The sequence below is a fragment of the Chlorocebus sabaeus genome, chromosome 20, assembly GCF_047675955.1.
Source record: "Chlorocebus sabaeus isolate Y175 chromosome 20, mChlSab1.0.hap1, whole genome shotgun sequence".
Lineage (NCBI taxonomy): Eukaryota > Metazoa > Chordata > Mammalia > Primates > Cercopithecidae > Chlorocebus > Chlorocebus sabaeus.
The window spans coordinates 101,298,512-101,316,747 of NC_132923.1; the positions used below are offsets into that span (position 1 = coordinate 101,298,512).

At 42.4% G+C, this 18,236-nt stretch overlaps 1 protein-coding gene across 2 annotated transcripts in view; it reads left to right on the forward strand.

Annotated features, from left to right (window-relative positions):
• Positions 1-4,386: 4,386 nt before the first annotated feature.
• The window catches only part of CLSPN (claspin), a 37,462-nt gene continuing 23,612 nt past the window's right edge, over positions 4,387-18,236 (forward strand). Inside the window, exons 1-8 of one of the 2 annotated variants that reach the window (XM_007979433.3) lie at positions 4,387-4,548; positions 9,091-9,199; positions 9,703-10,151; positions 11,080-11,241; positions 11,954-12,031; positions 12,369-12,441; positions 13,233-13,341; positions 13,535-14,112. In XM_007979433.3, coding sequence (XP_007977624.3) covers positions 4,525-4,548; positions 9,091-9,199; positions 9,703-10,151; positions 11,080-11,241; positions 11,954-12,031; positions 12,369-12,441; positions 13,233-13,341; positions 13,535-14,112 — 1,582 coding nt within the window. In that variant the 5' untranslated portion in view covers positions 4,387-4,524. The remainder of the gene's footprint in view (positions 4,549-9,090; positions 9,200-9,702; positions 10,152-11,079; positions 11,242-11,953; positions 12,032-12,368; positions 12,442-13,232; positions 13,342-13,534; positions 14,113-18,236) is intronic. The other variant, XM_007979434.3, reaches the window with a different exon arrangement.

An 18,236-nucleotide genomic window follows, 5' to 3' on the forward strand; every position in this document is an offset into this window, starting at 1 on the left:
ATGAAGTGCTATACTTCCTGGTGCCCTGCCCATTAAACCTACTGGAGAATCATGCTCTCATCCAGCGTTTTCTAGTTACAAAAAAGAAGAATAAGTTTCTTTTCTTTTTTTGAAACAGGGTCTCACTCTCTCACCCAGGCTGGAGTACAGTGGCATGATCTGAGCTCACTACAACCTCCGCCTCCTAAGTCCAACCAATTCTCCTGCCTCAGCCTCCCGAGTAGCTGGGACGACAGGTGCCCACCACCACGCGCAGCTAATTTTTGTATTTTTAGTAGAGTCAGGGTTTCACCACGTTGGCCAGGCTGGTCTTGAATTCCTGGCCTCAAGTGATCTGACTGCCTCGGTCTCCCTAAATGCTGGGATTACAGGCATGAGCCACTGCGCCCAACCTCCAAAAAAGAACACGTTTCTGAGAAACTAAATTACTTACTTAAGTTCATGAAGCCCTCTATGGGACAGGTTCAGACTAATCCCCGTAAAGCGAGCACTCCAGATGTTTCCTTGGTTGCCACTTATCAACTTGATAAACAAGGATTGTTGGATGACTACAATAATGAAAGGACAGAGAGGTCAACGTGATTCACAGGTTTCTGAACTGGTGAGTGGATTATGGTTCCATTCACCAAAATTGAGAATACAGGTTGCTAATTCTAAATACCGACTCACTTTATCTTGGCACAAGTTAATGTGTAAAATGTGTAAAATAAAAGGTTTCCTGGGGATGGGAGGAATGAGAAATTGTTGTTTAATGGGCATAGAGTTTCAGTTTTGCAAGATGAAAAGAGTTCTAGGCCAGGCACGTTGGGTCACAGCTGTAATCCCAGTGCTTTGGGAGGCCAAGGTGGGTGGATCACTTGAGGTAGGAGTGTGAGACCAGCCTGGCCAACATGGTGAAACCCCATCTCTCCTAAAAATACAAAAAAAGTAGCCGAGCATGGTGGTGGGAGCCTGTAATCCCAGCTACTTGGGAGGCTGAGGCAGGATAATTGCTTGAACCCAGGAGGCAGAGGTTGCAGTGGGCCAAGATAGCACCACTGCACTCCAGCCTAGGCAACAAGAGCAAAACTCCATTTAAAAAAAAAAAAAAAAAGAAAGAAAGAAAAAAAGAAAAGAATTCTGAAGAATGGTTACATAATAATTTGAATGTACTTCTGAACTCCATACTTTAAAATGATTAAGATGGTAAATTTTCTGTTATATATGTTTTACCACAATAAAAAATGAATAAAAGCTTTTCCTTTCCTAGCTTACCCCTGTCCACCCATTGTTCAAATTGGAGCTTTCTCTCTTAGCTTCTGTGATGAGTGAAGAGGTGCTCCCCAAAGATATTTTAAAATACTAATATAAGGAATGTTATTTCATTTATTCACTTTCAGAGGGAGCTTAAGAAGTTGTCAAATTGTTGGCCAGGAGTGGTGGCTCACGCCTGTAATTCCAGCACTTTGGGAGGCTGTAGCGGGCGGATCACGAGGTCAGGAGATCGCGACCATCCTGGCGAACACGGTGAAACCCCATCTCTACTAAAAATACAAAAAATTAGCCGGGTGTGGTGGTGGGCGCTTGTGGTCCCAGCTACTCGGGAGGCTGAGGCAGAAGAATGGCATGAACCCGGGAGGCGGAGCTTGCAGTGAGCTGAGATTGTGCCACTGCCCTCCAGCCTGGGCGACAGGGTGAGACTCCGTCTCAAAAAAAAAGTTGTCAAGTTGTTAAGTGAATGAATTAATTAGTTCAACAAATATTCATCAGTTTTCCTACCTTGAACCTGGGATGTTCTAAGCCCTTTGTTCTCAAAGTGTGGTCTCCAGATGAGCAACACCAGCATCACCAGGGAATTTGTTAGAAATATACATTCCTGTGGGGCATGGTGGTTCATGCCCATAATCCCAGCACTTTGCGAGGCTGAGACATGCAGATTGCTTGAGTCCAAGAGTCTGAGACCAGCTTGGGCAACATGGTAACACCCCTTCTCTACAAAATAAAAAATTAGCTGGGCATGGTGGTGGACACCTATAGTCCCAGCCACTTGGGAGGCTGAGGTGGAAGCGCTGCTTGAGCCTGGGAGGTTGAGGCTGCAATGAGCTGTGATCATTCTACTGCACTCAGTGAGAAAAAAAGGAAAGAAAGAAGTATACATTCCTGGACCCCACTTCAGATATACTGAATCAGAAACTTTGGCACTAGGACCCAACAATCGCTGTTTTTACCAGCCTTTCAGATTATTCTGATGCATGCTCAAGTTTAAGAAAGATAATTCTAGGTTGCAATGATACAGAGGCAAAGAAAACAAAGTGCCTGTCCTCTTGGAATAACAACAGACAAATAGATATAAATAAAATTTCAGGCAAAGGGAAGTGTTAGCAGGGAAAGCAGCACAAGAGAAGGAGGGAGAACACAGAGGATGCTCAGGCAGGGTCTCTCTGAGGGGTATGAACTCTGAAGTCGCCTCAAGTCTGAAAATTGGCTCCACCAGTTTCTAGCCTTTTAAAAGTTTGGTTTTCTCATCTTCTAAGAAAGAGATAATAATATTACCTACAAGTTTACTCTGAAAATTAAATAAGATAACACTTATAAAATCCTTGCAACTGTTTCTGTCACTGAGTAAGGCTTCAAAAAACATTAGCCCTCCACATATGATGGGGAGTGCCATAGATGTATATTTGGGAGTCATTGATGTAGAAATTAATAGTAAAGTGGATGAAAAGGTGGATAAACCAGGACACAAAAGGAGAAGAGGATGGATGATGGGCTGTTTTTGGTGGCGGGGGCAGAAATGGGTTGAGAGATGGTGGGGAGGTAAAGAAATGAAGATGTGGAAAGGGAGCTTTTTTCTGAACCCAGCTAAAGCTGGAAATTTGGAAGAGGAGGCCAGTGGATTGGGTGATGAACCAACTACTTGGTATGCCTGTGACTGAGGAGGTTCTCAGGATGCAGGACTTTCAGTGCTAAAACTAGGAAAGTCCTGGGCAAGCTGGGCTGGCAGTGGATATGACCATGGAGGGTGAAGTGAGCAATAAATACTCTGACCTTTCTTTCCTGGTGGTCTCTCATCTCCTTACAGTCACCTTATAAAGTGCCTTTACAGGGGTCTGACCCAACCAGAAGCCAGAGGGCAAGGGAGCTGGGATAATACAGTCTAGAGAGGTCAGCCTTGTCTTAACACAAAACAGGGTAAAGGAAGGACAGAGAATTAACCTGGAAGGGCAAAAAATAATGGCCAGCACAGTGGCAAAACTGGGATTAGAATTGTTTGGGATAGGCCAGGTGCGTTGGCTCACGCCTATAATCCCAGTACTTTGGGAGGCTGAGACGGGCGGATCACGAGGTCAGGAGTTCAAGATCAGCCTGGCCAACACGGTGAAACCTCATCTCTACTAAAGATAAAAAAAAAATAGCTGGGTGTGGCGGCATACACCTGTAATTCCAGCTACTCAGGAGGCTGAGGCAGGAGAATGGCTTGAACCCGGGAGGCGGAGGTTGCGGTGAGCCAATATCAGGTCATTGCACTTTAGTTTTTAAAGACTAAAGGTCTTTAATAAATAAAAGTGGGCCAGGTGCGGTGACTCACGCCTGTAATCCCAGCACTTTGGGAGGCCGAGGCGGGGCAGATCATTTGAGGTCAGGAGTTCGAGACCAGCCTGGCCAACATGGTGAAACCCCGTCTCTACTAAAAATACAAAAATTAGTCAGGCATTGGTGGCGGGTGCCTGTAATCCTAGCTATTCGGGAGGCTGAGGCACGAGAATCTCTTGAACCCGGGAGGCCGAGGTTGCAGTGAGCCGAGATCGCGCCATTGCATTCCATCCTGGCTAACAGAGGGAGGCTCCGTCTCAAAAAAAAACAAAACAAAAAAAAAAAAACAGTGTGTGTGTGTATACATATATATGTGCGTGTGTGCATATATACGTGTGTACATATATATGTGTGTGTCTATGTGTGTATATGTGTGAGAGTGTATATGTGTGTGTGTGTGTGTGTGTATATATATTCAGTGGTAAGTGTCGTGTACAAAAGGCAGACAGGATCTAGCTGCTCCAGAAATGAAGTCAGTGGAGAAAATCCCACGGGGACCTTGGAATCCCTTTAAAAAGGTTCAGGTACAGGACACTCCCAGGTGCCCAGGAACCGTTTCCCAGCTCACTTCCCCCAGAAGACTCACCCCTCCAACTGCACTTCCTGCTTTGGCAAGTGTCAATGGTCAAAGACCACTGCTCGCCTGGTACCTATTGCCCGCCCCAGTGTACCTCCAGCTCCCCGAGGCGCCGCTACCAGCAGCTGCGACCCAGCCTGGGTTATTTGAGGTCGGCGGGAGGCGCTGCGTGATTGGTGGGTCGGAATGGGGCGGGGACTCGCTGGAAAGTCCCCTCTGGATTGGTGCAAACCATGGGGGTGGGACCTCCACTCTGGCTGGGCGGGAAAGCTCGAACAGCGCTGCCGGGCTGGAGACGGCGGGAGCCGCTGCTCTCCGGCTGAGGGAACCAGAGACAGCTCCGTCCCTAACGGAGCACCGGGGAGGCAGGAGTCATGACGGGCGAGGTGGGTTCTGAGGTGAGTTTACGCACACGCCCCCCCACCGGGGCTGCGAAGGCCCGGCACCGAGGGGTTAGGTGGGGCCGGGGTAGCCCCCGCTGACCCGGGGCGCCCGGGCGGGAGGACTGCGGCTACCGGCGTTCACCGCGTCGGCTCCCGCAGCCTCGAGACTCGGTCGGGATGGGTTCCGACCGGGCGTCCCGTCCCGCCGCCAGGCTTCCCGCGCTTCGGGCTCCGTGGCCGGGGAGCTCCAGGTCTCTGCGGCGCGCGCTGCCGGCAGCCCAGCCCCTCCTCAGCCGGTTCCTGCCGCCAGCCCTCCCCTTTGGCGCGTTTCCTGTCGCGGAAGCTCCTCCCCTCAGGGTGCCCTGAAAGCCAGCAGGCTCTGGCCGAACCGGGCTGCAGGGGTGCGGGGCGGGATTCTCCGCAAATACAGGACGAGGGTGTTAGGGAATTCCACATTGGGCCTGGGAGGGGCCCTGGAGGTCATCGCGCAGAGGCCCTTTGCGTTTTCCTACGGGGCCCCGAGTGGGAAGTCACCGTTGGGGCTCCTGGCTGGTGGCTCCTAGCTCCCTGGCGAAATTGGGCGTAGAAAACAGATGTTTCCAGACCTGTGTCCTTTCTGGGGCCGGATTCGGGCAAGGCACTCTCGCCTTAGGAGCAAAATTTAAAGGGGCGCCAAAACACTCAATCATCAAACTCATATTTTAATGCAGTTTTTTTTAAAAAACCGAAATTAATGCAAAAAAATTTTATGATTTGATATTGAACAAAATATCAGACGTTTAAACAGAGACAAGATCTGACCAGTCATTTGCACGACCTTGCCTTGCCTTACTCACCTCACCCTAATCCCGTCCCTGGTTCCAATAAACTTTATCTACAAAAGCGGGTGTATTATTTACCTCATGAGCCGTAGATTATTGATTTAATTTTTTAAAAAATATCGCATTAATATGTTATTTATTTTGATTACTGAATTTTTTGAGACCTCACCCCACCCCAACGTCAAATGTCACCCTGCCCTTTGACGTTGCTGCAAATTGCCTAGAAGAGAATCGTCATTCAAAGCAGCCCTATTCCTTGAGCTGTCTGGTTACCTAAATTCGGTTTCCACATTCACAAACAGAAGTAATAGTTTCACTGCTTTGGATTGTTGAGAGGATCGTCAGTGCATACATATTAATTCTCAGCAATCCCAGCACTTTGGGAGGCCAAGGCCAGCAGATTGCTTGAGCTCAAGATTTGGAAACCAGCCTGCGTAGAAAACATGGCAAAACCCCACCTCTACAGAAAAAAAAAAAAATACAAAAATTAGCCGGGTGTCGCCCGTAGTCCCAGCTACTCGGGAGGCTGAGGTGAGAGGATCCTTTGGGCCTGGAGGTCAAGGCTGCAGTGAGCCATGATCCTGCCACTGCACTCTAGCCTGGGTGACAGAGTGAGATGCTGTATCAAAAAAAAAAAAAAAAAAAAAAATTGTGCCAAGCATCCAAATCAATTTTATATATATATATATATAGATACGTTTTTTTTTTTCCGAGATGGAGTCTCGCTCTGTTGCCCAGGCTGGAGTGCAGTGGCGCAATCTCGGCTCACTGCAACCTCTGTCTCCCGGGTTCAAGTGATTCTCCTGCCTCGGCCTCCTGAGCAGCCGGGACTACAGGCACACACCACCATGCCCAGCTAATTTTTGTATTTGTAGTAGAGATGGGGTTTCACCATATTGGCCAGGCTGGTCTCGAACTCCTGACCTCGTGATCCACCTGCCTTGGCCTCCCAAAGTGCTGGGATTACAGGCGTGAGCCACCATGCCTGGCCAATTTAATGATTTTTTGAAGAACCACTCGGGTGAGGCCTTGTACCCTGTTACATTATTGATGTTCATATTTCTCCCTTTATTAATAAGTTGATTCAGAGCCCTGAGAACTCCAAGGAGGTAGACTTGGCATCTAGGATTAGCTTGGTTACTAACTGATCAAGTCATCTAACACACCTCTCCTCCTTAGGTTTTTATTTGCGACTTTTTAAACTGTCTTATTTAGAAATTTTCAAACCTATACAACTGTAGAAAGGATGGTATAATAAACCCATCACCTTACTTCAACTACAGTTTGAATATGTCTCGTCTGAAATGCTTGGGATCAGAAGGGTTTTGAATTTCAGATTCATTTTGGGTTTTGGAATATTTGCATACACTTAATGAGATGTCTTGGGGGAGGGACCCAAGTCTAAACATGAAGTTCAGTTATATTTCATATATACCTTACACACATAGTCTGAAGGTAATTTTTATAGCATTTTAAAATAATTCCGTGCATGAAGCAAAGGTTTTATTGCAGCTCATCATATGAGGCCAGGTGTGGAATTTTCATCTAGTGGCATCATGTCAGTGCTAAAATATTTTGGATTTGGGAGCATTTCAGGTTCAGATTAGAGATGTTCAACCTGTATTATCAAATCATGGCCAATCTTGTTTCATTCATACTACTACCCATTTTTCCTCTCACGGGATTATTTGGAGGAAAATCCCAGATATCATATTATTTGAGCCATAAATATTTTAGTGTGCCTATCTAACAGACAAGGGCTTTCCAAAAAAAGATAACTACAATATTATTACCACACCTAAGAAGTATCTAGTCAGTGTTCAGATTTCTTTGACTCATAGATATTTCATTTATTTTTATATGTCACTTTAGCATAATTATTTACATTTTTTTGAATCATCAGAAGTTGCATATTGCAATTGTTTATATTATATATATGTATATATACATATATAAAGCATACTTATATATGTGTATATACATATATGTATGTATTTTAAGATATACATATATAAAGCATACATTTATGTATATAGAAATATACAGGGCCAGGTGTGGTGGCTTATGCCTGTGATTCCAGCATTTTGGGAGGCTGAGGCAGGCGGATCACCTGAGGTCAGGAGTTCGACACCAGCCTGGCTAACATGGTGAAACCCCATTTCTTTTTTTTTTTTTTTTTTTGAGATGGAGTCTCGCTCTGTTGCCCAGGCTGGAGTGCAGTGCCGGATCTCAGCTCACTGCAAGCTCTGCCTCCCAGGTTCACGCCATTCTTCTGCCTCAGCCTCCCGAGTAGCTGGGACTACAGGCACCTGCCACCTCGCCTGGCTAGTTTTTTGTATTTTTTAGTAGAGACGGGGTTTCACCATGTTAGCCAGGATGGTCTCGATCTCCTGACCTCATGATCCACCCGTCTCGGCCTCCCAAAGTGCTGGGATTACAGGCTTGAGCCACCGCGCCCGGCCCCATTTCTACTAAAACTACAAAAAATTAGCCGGGCATGGTGGCACGCACCTGTAATCCCAGCTACTCGGGAGGCTGAGGCAGGAGAATCGCTTGAACCCAGGAGGCGGAGGTTGTAGGGAGCCAAGATCATGCCATTGCACTCCAGCTTGGGCAACAAGAGCAAAACTCCGTCTCGAAAAAAAGAAAAAGAAAAAGAAAGATAGCATATAGAAATATACATACATGTATAAATATATGGAAATATACATACGTACACACGTATATTCATTTACTTATGTATTAACTAACTTTATAGGTTTCTCTCCCTCTCTTTTTTTTTCTTTGCAATATATTGCAAAGGCCAGGCGCAGTTGCTCATACCTGTAATCCCAGCACTTTGAGAGGCCAAGGCGGGCGGACCACCTGAGGTCAGGAGTTTGCAACCAGCCTGGCCAGCATGGGGAAAACTTGTCTCTATTAAAATACAAAAAATTAGCTAGGCATGGTGGTGTGCGCTTGTAATCCCAGCTACTTAGGAGGAGAATCGCTTGAACCCAGGAGGCAGAGGTTGCAGTGAGCAGAGATTGTGCCACTGCACTCCAGCCTGGGTGACAGAGCAAGATCCTATCTGAAAAAAAGAAAGAAAGAAAGAAACCACCCAGTTTGACTTGTGGAGTTTCCCACATCTAGGTTGCATCTCTGTGGTATTATTCAACATGTTCCCCTATTCACTCTATTTCCTGTAACTTGGTAGTTAGATCTAGAGACTTGATAGGATTCAAATTTGATTGTTCTGTCAGGAATACTTTATAGCTAGTATTGGGTACTTCTATTAGGCAGCACATAATGTCTGGTTGTTTCTCTTTTGGTGATGTTAGCAGCCATTAATGATAGTTGCCGAGGTCTGTTATTTAATTGAGGGTTGATAAAACTGTGATAATCTAATTCTATCATTTGTTAATTCATTAGGATATTTCTCGAAATAGAAACTTCCCCTTATCAATCATATGGATATATGGGGAACAGTTCACACAGAAAAGGCATAATAAGTGCTTGATTCTTTTCATTCTTTTACCATTACTAAAGGAGTTGGTTCTGTTAGCATCCTTCAAAGGTGAAAAATGAACTTTTGTTTGTTTGTTGTCCAGTAATTCTAAATGTCATCCCTTCAAGGAACCATTGTATTTGGTTCTTTCCTTAGTTCAGGTTGATGATCCCATGATTTGTGTGTCATTATGTACTTGGAGCTTTCGGTCACCTGCTGGTTAATACAAAGTATGTTGTCATTTTCTAGGTTCACCTGGAAATCAATGATCCAAAAGTCATTTCACAAGAGGAAGCAGATAGTCCTTCAGATAGTGGACAGGGCAGCTGTGAAACAATTGGACCCTTGAGTGAAGGAGGTTTGTAATAGTAATTTTATTTTTAGGAATAGTATGCAGGAGCCTCAGTTGTAAGTAGATTGGATTAATTTCATTATTCTCTTGATTTATTACATTAATGCCCCATCCTTATTGTTTGTTTTATTATAAAAGCAAAATAACAGTGCTTGTACCTTTTTGAAACTATGTTACATTGTTGAATGTCTAATAGCTACCACATTGCCTGGTTAATTGCATCCATCCTATAATAAAAGGAATTTTAACACCTGCCAGAGGATTAGAACAACTTCACACATTGTAAATATACATAAAATTACATTTCCCAGTAAGAGACATTTTTCCTAGGGAAAATGTTTTTCAAAATGTATTTTTAGATTTGCTTTGCTACAATCAGTTCTTAATAGTAGTTATATAATTTCACAATGTAATATATCATTTGTATAACTGAATATATTTTTGAGGAGTAGTGGGACTAGGAGGAAGATCAAATGATGGTATAATTAAAAGAAAATTGTTTCTTCCAGATTCAGATGAAGAGATATTTGTAAGTAAGAAGCTGAAAAACAGGAAGTTTCTACAAGACAGTGATTCCGAAACAGAGGACACAAATGCCTCTCCAGAGAAAACTACCTATGACAGTGCCGAGGAGGAAAATAAAGAGAATTTTTATGCTGGGAAAAATACAAAAATCAAAAGGATTTACAAAACTCTGGCAGACAGTGATGAAAGTTACATGGAGAAGTCTTTGTATCAGGAAAATCTCGAAGCGCAAGTGAAACCTTGCTTAGAGCTGAGTCTTCAGTCTGGAAACTCTACGGACTTTACCATTGACAGAAAGAGTTCCAAAAAGCACACAAATGATAAAGAAGGAACTGCAGGAAAAGCAAAAGTAAAATCGAAAAGAAGACTTGAGAAAGAGGAGAGAAAAATGGAAAAAATTAGACAGCTGAAAAAGAAGGAAACAAAAAACCAGGTACATTTTAAAGAATAATTTGCTATTGCTTGGGTAGGTTAACATTTTAGAAAAGATTGCTGTTAGTACTTGAGGTTCTTTCTGCTTTCCAAATATTGCTTTGAATTGACTATTTTGTGTTGAGAATAATAGGGTATGTTATTTAAAACTAACTGGTCTTGGCCAGGTGCAGTGGTGCATACCTCTAATCCCAGCACTTTGGGAGGCTGAGGCCAGAGGGTCACTTAAGCCCAGGAGTTCAAGACCAGCCTAGGCAATAGAGTGAGATCCCGTCTCTACAAAAAACTTAAAAATTAGTTGGGTGTGGTGGCCGTAGTCCCAACTGTAGTCTCAGCTACTTGAGAGGGTGAGGTAGGAGAATCACTTGAGCCCAGGAGGTCGAGGCTGCAATAAGCTGTAATTGTACAACTGCATTCCAACAGGGATGACAGAGTGAGACCCTGTCTCAAAAAACAAAACAAAAAAATAAAACTTATTGGTCTTATTCTATTTTGGGTATGCAGAGGACATTTCCAAATAAATGGGTTTCTTATTTTCTTTATGAGCACATGGAGTAATTCTTTGCTGTCTCTGAGCTGATGAATATTAACTGAAAGAAGGCTTTTTAATGCATCTGTCAGTCAGAAGTCTTGTTTGCTAACTAGAAAAACCATCCTCAGATTTATAAACTAGTTGCTTAACAAGTATTTGACTTTTCAAAAAAAATTTACTGCTTATTAAGTTAGTTTTAGACAGTTGCATAAAACCACAACTTGGACTTCAAAGGATAAGTGTGAGTTAGGAACCAGTGAGAATGTTCTAGATTTTATATGCTTGTCTGTTGATGAAACATGGGCTTTTTCTGGCCTGACCCAAATTGCCATATGATGTTGTGAAATACTGGATTTTTAAATGATTGGATTATGCTTTTTGTTTATGTATTATCTAGGAAGATGATGTAGAACAGCCACTTAATGACAGTGGCTGTCTTATTATGGATAAAGACCTTTTTGAAACTGGGTTGGAGGATGAAAATAACTCTCCATTGGAAGATGAAGAGTCAATAGAATCAATAAGAGCAGCTGTAAAAAACAAAGTAAAAAAGCACAAGGCAAGTAAAACATGATTGCAATAAGAGTTAACCAACTGCCTCTGACCTTTGCTATATTTTTAATTTACTGTTGGTAAATTAATTTTTAATTTACTGTTGGAACCTTAATTTTTTCTTTTTTTAACTGAAGAAAAACGTGTCAATTGACTTAAGTTTTCAGCTGTTAATTTTGGAGACTTGCAGTACAAGTGATAGACGTGCTAACTTATTTGGAAACTAGTTCTTTGTTATTACCCTTTTAGGAATGCTGAAAAAAAAGACTAAGATACTTGACGGTGTAGTAAGATGCAGGTAAATAATAGGGAAGAGATGTAAATTTTGCAGTCCTATAGCCTTTGAGAAATGAACCCTATAGCGTTTCAGGAAGGGTATCAAAGAGAGGCATCAGTCAAAACATTGTTGTCCCGAGTATTTGGAAGCATAATTTTTCTTCCTAAGATTTTTTTTTTTAGCTTCCTGCGAGTTATTATCCCTCTTTAGGGAAAGATGTAAGCAGAGGTAAAAGAAATAAGGGTCCAAACTCCATTTGAGGTATCTAATTTGTTTTCTAAGCATAATAGGATGCTGTGTGTTTAATAATTTCTATTCGATGATTATTGATTTATTAATGTAGCATGATGTGGTGTTGGACGACAAAAGTAGACTTCAACTAAATCATCCTCTTATTTGAATTTTGTTTTTGTCCTAATAATCAACATGCCATTTCTTTTAGAAAACAGAACCATCTTTGGAGAGTGGGGTCTATTCATTTGAGGAAGAAAGTGAGTTATCAAAAGGAACCACGAGGAAGGTGAGGTAGAGCCCTGTATATTAGTCACATTGATCTCTTTACACAGGAGTTTATGGATTGCTTAGGGATAAATATTTTATTTTGTCTATCATATGTTTCTGTTACCCATCATACTGCTTTGTACATAGTAGGAACAAAATATGGATTGGATTGAACGAATTCTCTGAGACTTGAATGAATTCTCTAAGACTTTAAATGAATTCCTTGAGTTTATAATGCATTTGGCTTACTATTTCCTTTCCTCTTTTCTTGGAGAGAACAAACTCTTGAGGGATGAATATCTATCTTTCTGGATATTCATGTAATTAATGTAGTCTCACTTTTTGTTTTCTTTAAGGAAAGAAAGGCAGCCAAATTAAGTAAAGAAGCATTAAAACAACTACATAGTGAGACTCAGCGCCTTATTCGAGGTAATGCAACCCAGTAAACTTTGAGGCAAAATCACAATGTTTCTTGGTAAGCTCAACTTGGATGTTGAGGACTTTTATTTTTTTAACACTTCTAATATGAACTCAGATTATAATATCAAGTTTAGAATTTATCTTAGTGAAAGGCCATTGTTCTAAAGCCCTTGGAACATTAGTATAAACTGAAGAAATTTTCAGAATTGTAATGCGGGTAAGGAGGAAATTTAATGGTTGTCTGTGGACTGATTCTGTTAGGATTCTTTGGAGAGGTAGTAGTCCCTCTTTATTTGCAGTTTTGGTTACCCGTGGTCAGCCATGGTCCATGGAATTTAAAAAAAACATCTCTTTGTCCAGTGTATCACACTGTATACGTTACCTGCCTGTTAGTCAGTTAGTAGCCCTCTCAGTTATCAGATGAAAAAAACACTGCATGGCTTAGTACTATCTGCAGTTTCAGGCATCCACTGCAGGTGTTGGAATGTATCCCTGTGGATAAGCAGGGACTACTGTATATAAATTTTTAGGCCCCACAGAGATTCTGATTCAGTAGGTTTGAAATGGGATCCAAGAATCTGTATTTCTAAAACACTTCCTGGATCATTTTGATTTCATATCTAGGTTTAAAAGCCATTGGTCTTCAGGGAACTCTTCTGTACTTAGCTCCTGTGCCTTTGTTAAAGGGGAGTTTTCTATTTCTAGTGATGGCGTTGGTTATTATGTTTGGTTAACTGAATATGAAGTGACATTTCAGAATATACAGTATATATATTTGCATGTTTTATTCTGTTTTATAGAGTCTGCACTTAACCTTCCATATCATATGCCTGAGAATAAAACCATTCACGATTTCTTCAAACGTAAACCCCGGCCCACTTGCCAGGGAAATGCCATGGCACTATTGAAGTAAGAACACTCTTATTATTATATTAAATTATTATTATTATTTTCATGAACATTTAGTTTTGTAGCAAACATCTGGCATAAAAAGTTCAGATTTCTCACTCCCTTAAAACTGATTTAACTGATGTATACTAAGGGATGAGAATGTTTCACATTTAGGATAATTTTCAACTCCAGCTCATTTTCTCTTCTCTAGGTCATCTAAATATCAGTCAAGCCATCACAAAGAAATCACAGACACTGCAAATACTACTGAAATGAACAGTTATCACCACAGTAAAGGTTCTGAGCAGACAACGGGTGCAGAAAATGAAGTGGAAATTAATGCACTCCCTGTGGTTTCAAAGGAAACCCAGATCATTACTGGATCAGATGAGTCTTCCGGGAAGGATTTGGTAAAAAATGAAGAGCTAGAAATTCAGGAGAAACAGAAGCAGAGTGACATTAGACCTTCATCTGGGGACAGCTCGGTGGTGCAACAGGAATCCAACTTCCTTGGGAACAATCACAGTGAGGAATGTCAGGTTGGAGGGCTTGTAGCATTTGAACCTCATGCCTTGGAGGGTGAAGACCCCCAAAATCCAGAAGAAACAGATGAGAAAGTGGAAGAGCCTGGGCAGCAAAATAAATCATCAGCAGTTGTGCCACCTGAAAAAGTGAGAAGGTTTACTCTGGATAGACTTAAGCAACTGGGAGTAGATGTTTCCATTAAACCACGGCTAGGTGCTGAGGAAGATTCCTTTGTGATACTTGATGAACCTGAAACCAACAGAGGTAATCCTTTAAATTGTGGGGAGTCTCCCTGGTGTGATTATCCTGGTAGCTTTTGATTATTGACCACTGTCGAGGAGAGAGAACATAGGAGAAACCAATAACCACATGTGATCTTATCCTGCAGTTGTTCCAGATATGGGCAGAATCCCTTTTAGAGAAATTTGGCAGGGTATCAGAATGATCTAAGCCATGTTTAAAATGGAAGTCTGTTGGCCAGGTGTAGTGGCTAACGCCTGTAATCCCAGCACTTTGGGAGGCTAAGGTGGGCAGATCACGAGGTCAGGAGTTTGAGACCAGCCTGGCCAATATAGTGAAACCTGTCTGTACTAAAAATACAAAAATTAGCCCGGCGTGGTGGCATGCATCTGTAGTCCTAGCTACTTGGCAGGCTGGGGCAGGAGAATTACTTGAACCCGGGAGGCAGAGGTTGCAGTGAGCCGAGACTGCACCATGGCACTCCAACCTGGGTGACAGAGTGAGACTCTGTCTCAAAAAAAAAAAAAAAAATTGTTGATAGTTAATATAAAAAAGAGGTACATTGCTATTGTGTTATGGTATTTAGGAATTTATTATTTCTGCCTTTCCAATCTGAAATTAAGTTTTTTCTATAATCCTGAGTCAAATCTTTTTTTTTTTCTTTTTTTTTTTTGAGACGGAGTCTCGCTCTGTCACCCAGGCTGGAGTGCAGTGGTGCGATCTTGGCTCACTGCAAGCTCCGCCTCCTAGGTTCACACTACTCTCCTGCCTCAGCCTCCCTACTAGCTGGGACTACAGGCGCCCGCCACTACGCCCGGCTAATTTTCTGTATTTTTTAGTAGAGATGGGGTTTCCACTGTGTTAGCCAGGATGGTCTTGATCTCCTGACCTCATGATCCGCCCGCCTCGGCCTCCCAGAGTGTGGGATTACAGGCGTGAGCCACTGCGCATGGCCTGAGTCAAATCTTAAGACATTGATGAAAACATCGTTTAATTTTTTACTGCTGAAGAGAAACATTTTGGTTCACTTAAATTATCTGTGAAACTGAATTTCTTTTGTTTTCACTCATTCAACAAATATTAAAGTATCTACTATGAGTAAGTTGCTATGGGGCATACCAAGATAAATCTGATATTTAAGGTATACTTAAGATGCTTTTACTCTAATGGGGGAGATCAGAAGTATGCAAATAACAAGTACAAAGGAGAAAATGGTAAATGATGTCTTTGATAATGAATATGTCATTGATAATTGGAAAATAAATAACATGAAAAAGGAAAAGTATTTTCTTAACATTTAGAATAAAATACTGTAGGAATTCAGAGAGGGATAAATTTCTTCCAATGAATGGTTAGAGGACAGCTTGAAGAATAGGTGGATGTAATTACTTGTTCACTGCCTTCCCTTTATACTGTGAGTTGGGATCTCCTGCCTTGTTCCCTACTCTATCCCTAGTGCTTCCTCAGTGGATGACACATTGTAGGCACTTGTATTTATCAAATGAATGAATGATCTCTCAACACTGAACTCAAGTATTACCACGTTGAATAAATTTCCTGACTCTTAGATAGAGATGGATGCTCCTCACTCTGCCTTGAGGCAGTATGGCATGGTGGTTAAGAGCTTAGACTTTGTGGCCAGACGCGGTGGCTTACACCTGTAATCCCAGCACTTGGGGAGGCTGAGGCGGGTGGATCGCGAGGTCGGGAGATCGAGACCATCCTGGCTAACGCAGTGAAACCCCGTCTCTACTAAAAATACAAAAAATTAGCCGGGCGCAGTGGCGGGCGCCTGTAGTCCCAGCTACGCAGGAGGCCGAGGCAGGAGAATGGCGTGAACCCGGGAGGCCGAGTTTGCAGTGAGCCGAGATCGCACCACTGCACTCCAGCGTGGGCCATAGAGTGAGACTCCCTCTCAAAAAAAAAAAAAAAAAAGCTTAGACTTTGTAGCAAGACCAGGATTTGAATCTGGACTATCATAGCAATTGTTTAACATTGTATATGCCATTTGACCTCTTCAAGCATCTTTTTTTAAAAAAAGAGAAGAAAACCAGGCACAGTGGTGTGCACCTGTAGTTCCAGCTACTGGGGAGGCTGAGGCACAAGAGGGTCACTTGAGCCCAGGAGTTTAAGGCCATCCTGTGCAGCATATGAAATCCCGTCTCAAAAAAAAAGAAAAAATAAAGAAAGAAAAAAGCACTTTATGGCTTGTGGGCTATGGTGAAGATGTGTTGAAATAATGCATGCAAATGGATAGTTTAAAGAAGCACTCAAAAAGTTGTTGCTGCTTCTACTATTATTAGTGAAATGGTTCACATCAAGACTTTTTTTTTTTGAGATGGACTTTCACTTACTCTTGTCACCCAGACTGGAGTGCAATGCTGCGATCTCAGCTCACTGCGGCCTCTGCCTCCTGGGTTCAAGCAATTCTCCTGCCTCAGTCTCTCAAGTAGCTGGGATTACAGGTGCCTGCCACCACACCAAGCTAATTTTTGTATTTTTAGTAGAGATGGGGTTTCACCATGTTGGCCAGGCTAGTCTTGAACTCCTGACGTTAGGTGATCTGCCTGCCTTGACCTCCCAGAGTGCTGGGATTACAGGTGTGAGCCACTACACTCGATCAAGACTCTTTCATTAAACCGGGCACAGTCAGTGGCTTATGCCTGTAATTCTAGCACTTTAGGAGGCGGAGGTGGGAGGATTGCGTGAGCCTGGGGGGTCAAAGCTGCAGTGAGTTGTGAGCTGAAATTGCACTACTGCACTCTAGTCTGGGAGACAGAACGAGACCCTGTCTCATAAAAACACACACACACACACACAAAATTACCTTTCATTAAACAGCTTATTGTTGGCAGGTGCTATGTCAGCCACTATATCTGGTGTGTAAAATATGCTCAGTGAGTCTGTTAATTGAATGAGTTGACTTTGGAGATGGAGAGGATAGAAAGAGCACCTTGTCTCATTAAAAACACACACACACACACAAAGATTCTCTTTCATTAAACAGCTTATTGTTGGTAGGTGCTATGTCAGCCACTGTATCTGGTGTGTAAAATATGCTCAGTGAGTTTGATAACTGAATGGGTTGACTTTGGAGATGAGGAGAAGGATAGAAAGAGCTCTGCATGGTAGTGCATATTGGGAAAATGTGAAAGTCAGTTTGACCAGGGCTGGAGGTTGAGGTGGCAGAGTTGTGTAACAGAACTAGCACAGCTCCATTAGCAAAGAAGCATGAGAATAAGCTGTTATCTGGAACACTGAGGGAAAGTTTCTGTTCTATGGGACTAAAAGTTACCTAAACAGTCCTAGACTGATAGGAAAGGGAGAAACGTTTTTTGAGTACCAACTATATTAGACACTGGTACATTCTTTGTTAGTTGTCTTTCTTAATTTTCATAGCGCGAGGTATTATTTTGCAAAATGAAGAGACTGAGGCTCAGAGAGGTTAGGTAATTTTTCCAGCATTATACTTGGCTTATAAAGGGACCTACATAGTGGCTGGCCTATGGTGAGCACTTACTTTTTAACTTGGAACATGTTTTCCTTTAGAAATAATTGACATGAAATTCGGGTTTCCAGACCAGCCATAATATATATGAAGTTAGAATCAACATTCATTCATTCATGCAATAAATTGTATTTAGCACTGTGTTTGGTGCTGTGTATACACGTAAAACACTCCCTGCTCTTAAAGAAATTAAAATATAATAGGAGTGATAGGCAGGCAAACAGACCATTACAATACTGGATGGTAAGTGCTGCGATCAAGGTATGTAATTGAGGGTGCATTGGGAACCTAGAGGAAGGGTACCTTACTTGGAGCCTAGAAGTCAAGGAAGTTTCTGAAAGGAGCTCAGTAGAGATACCAAGGCAGAGAGGTGAGGGAGGACTTTTTTGGTGGAGGGGTTGGACCTGCAGATGTCAGAGACAATAGAAAGCACAGGGTGTTCTACCTGGCTGAAGTGAAGATAGCAAGGACATTGGTGATCATTGCCCAGATCATTCAGGGTTTTTATGCCATGCTAGGAGCTTGGACTTCAGCTCTTTGTAAGTAGAGGACCATTGAAACGTTTTCAGCAAAGGAAATGTTCAATCAGATACTCACTTTAGGAAGTTAAATCTGGTACCTGGTGTGGTGGATGCATTGG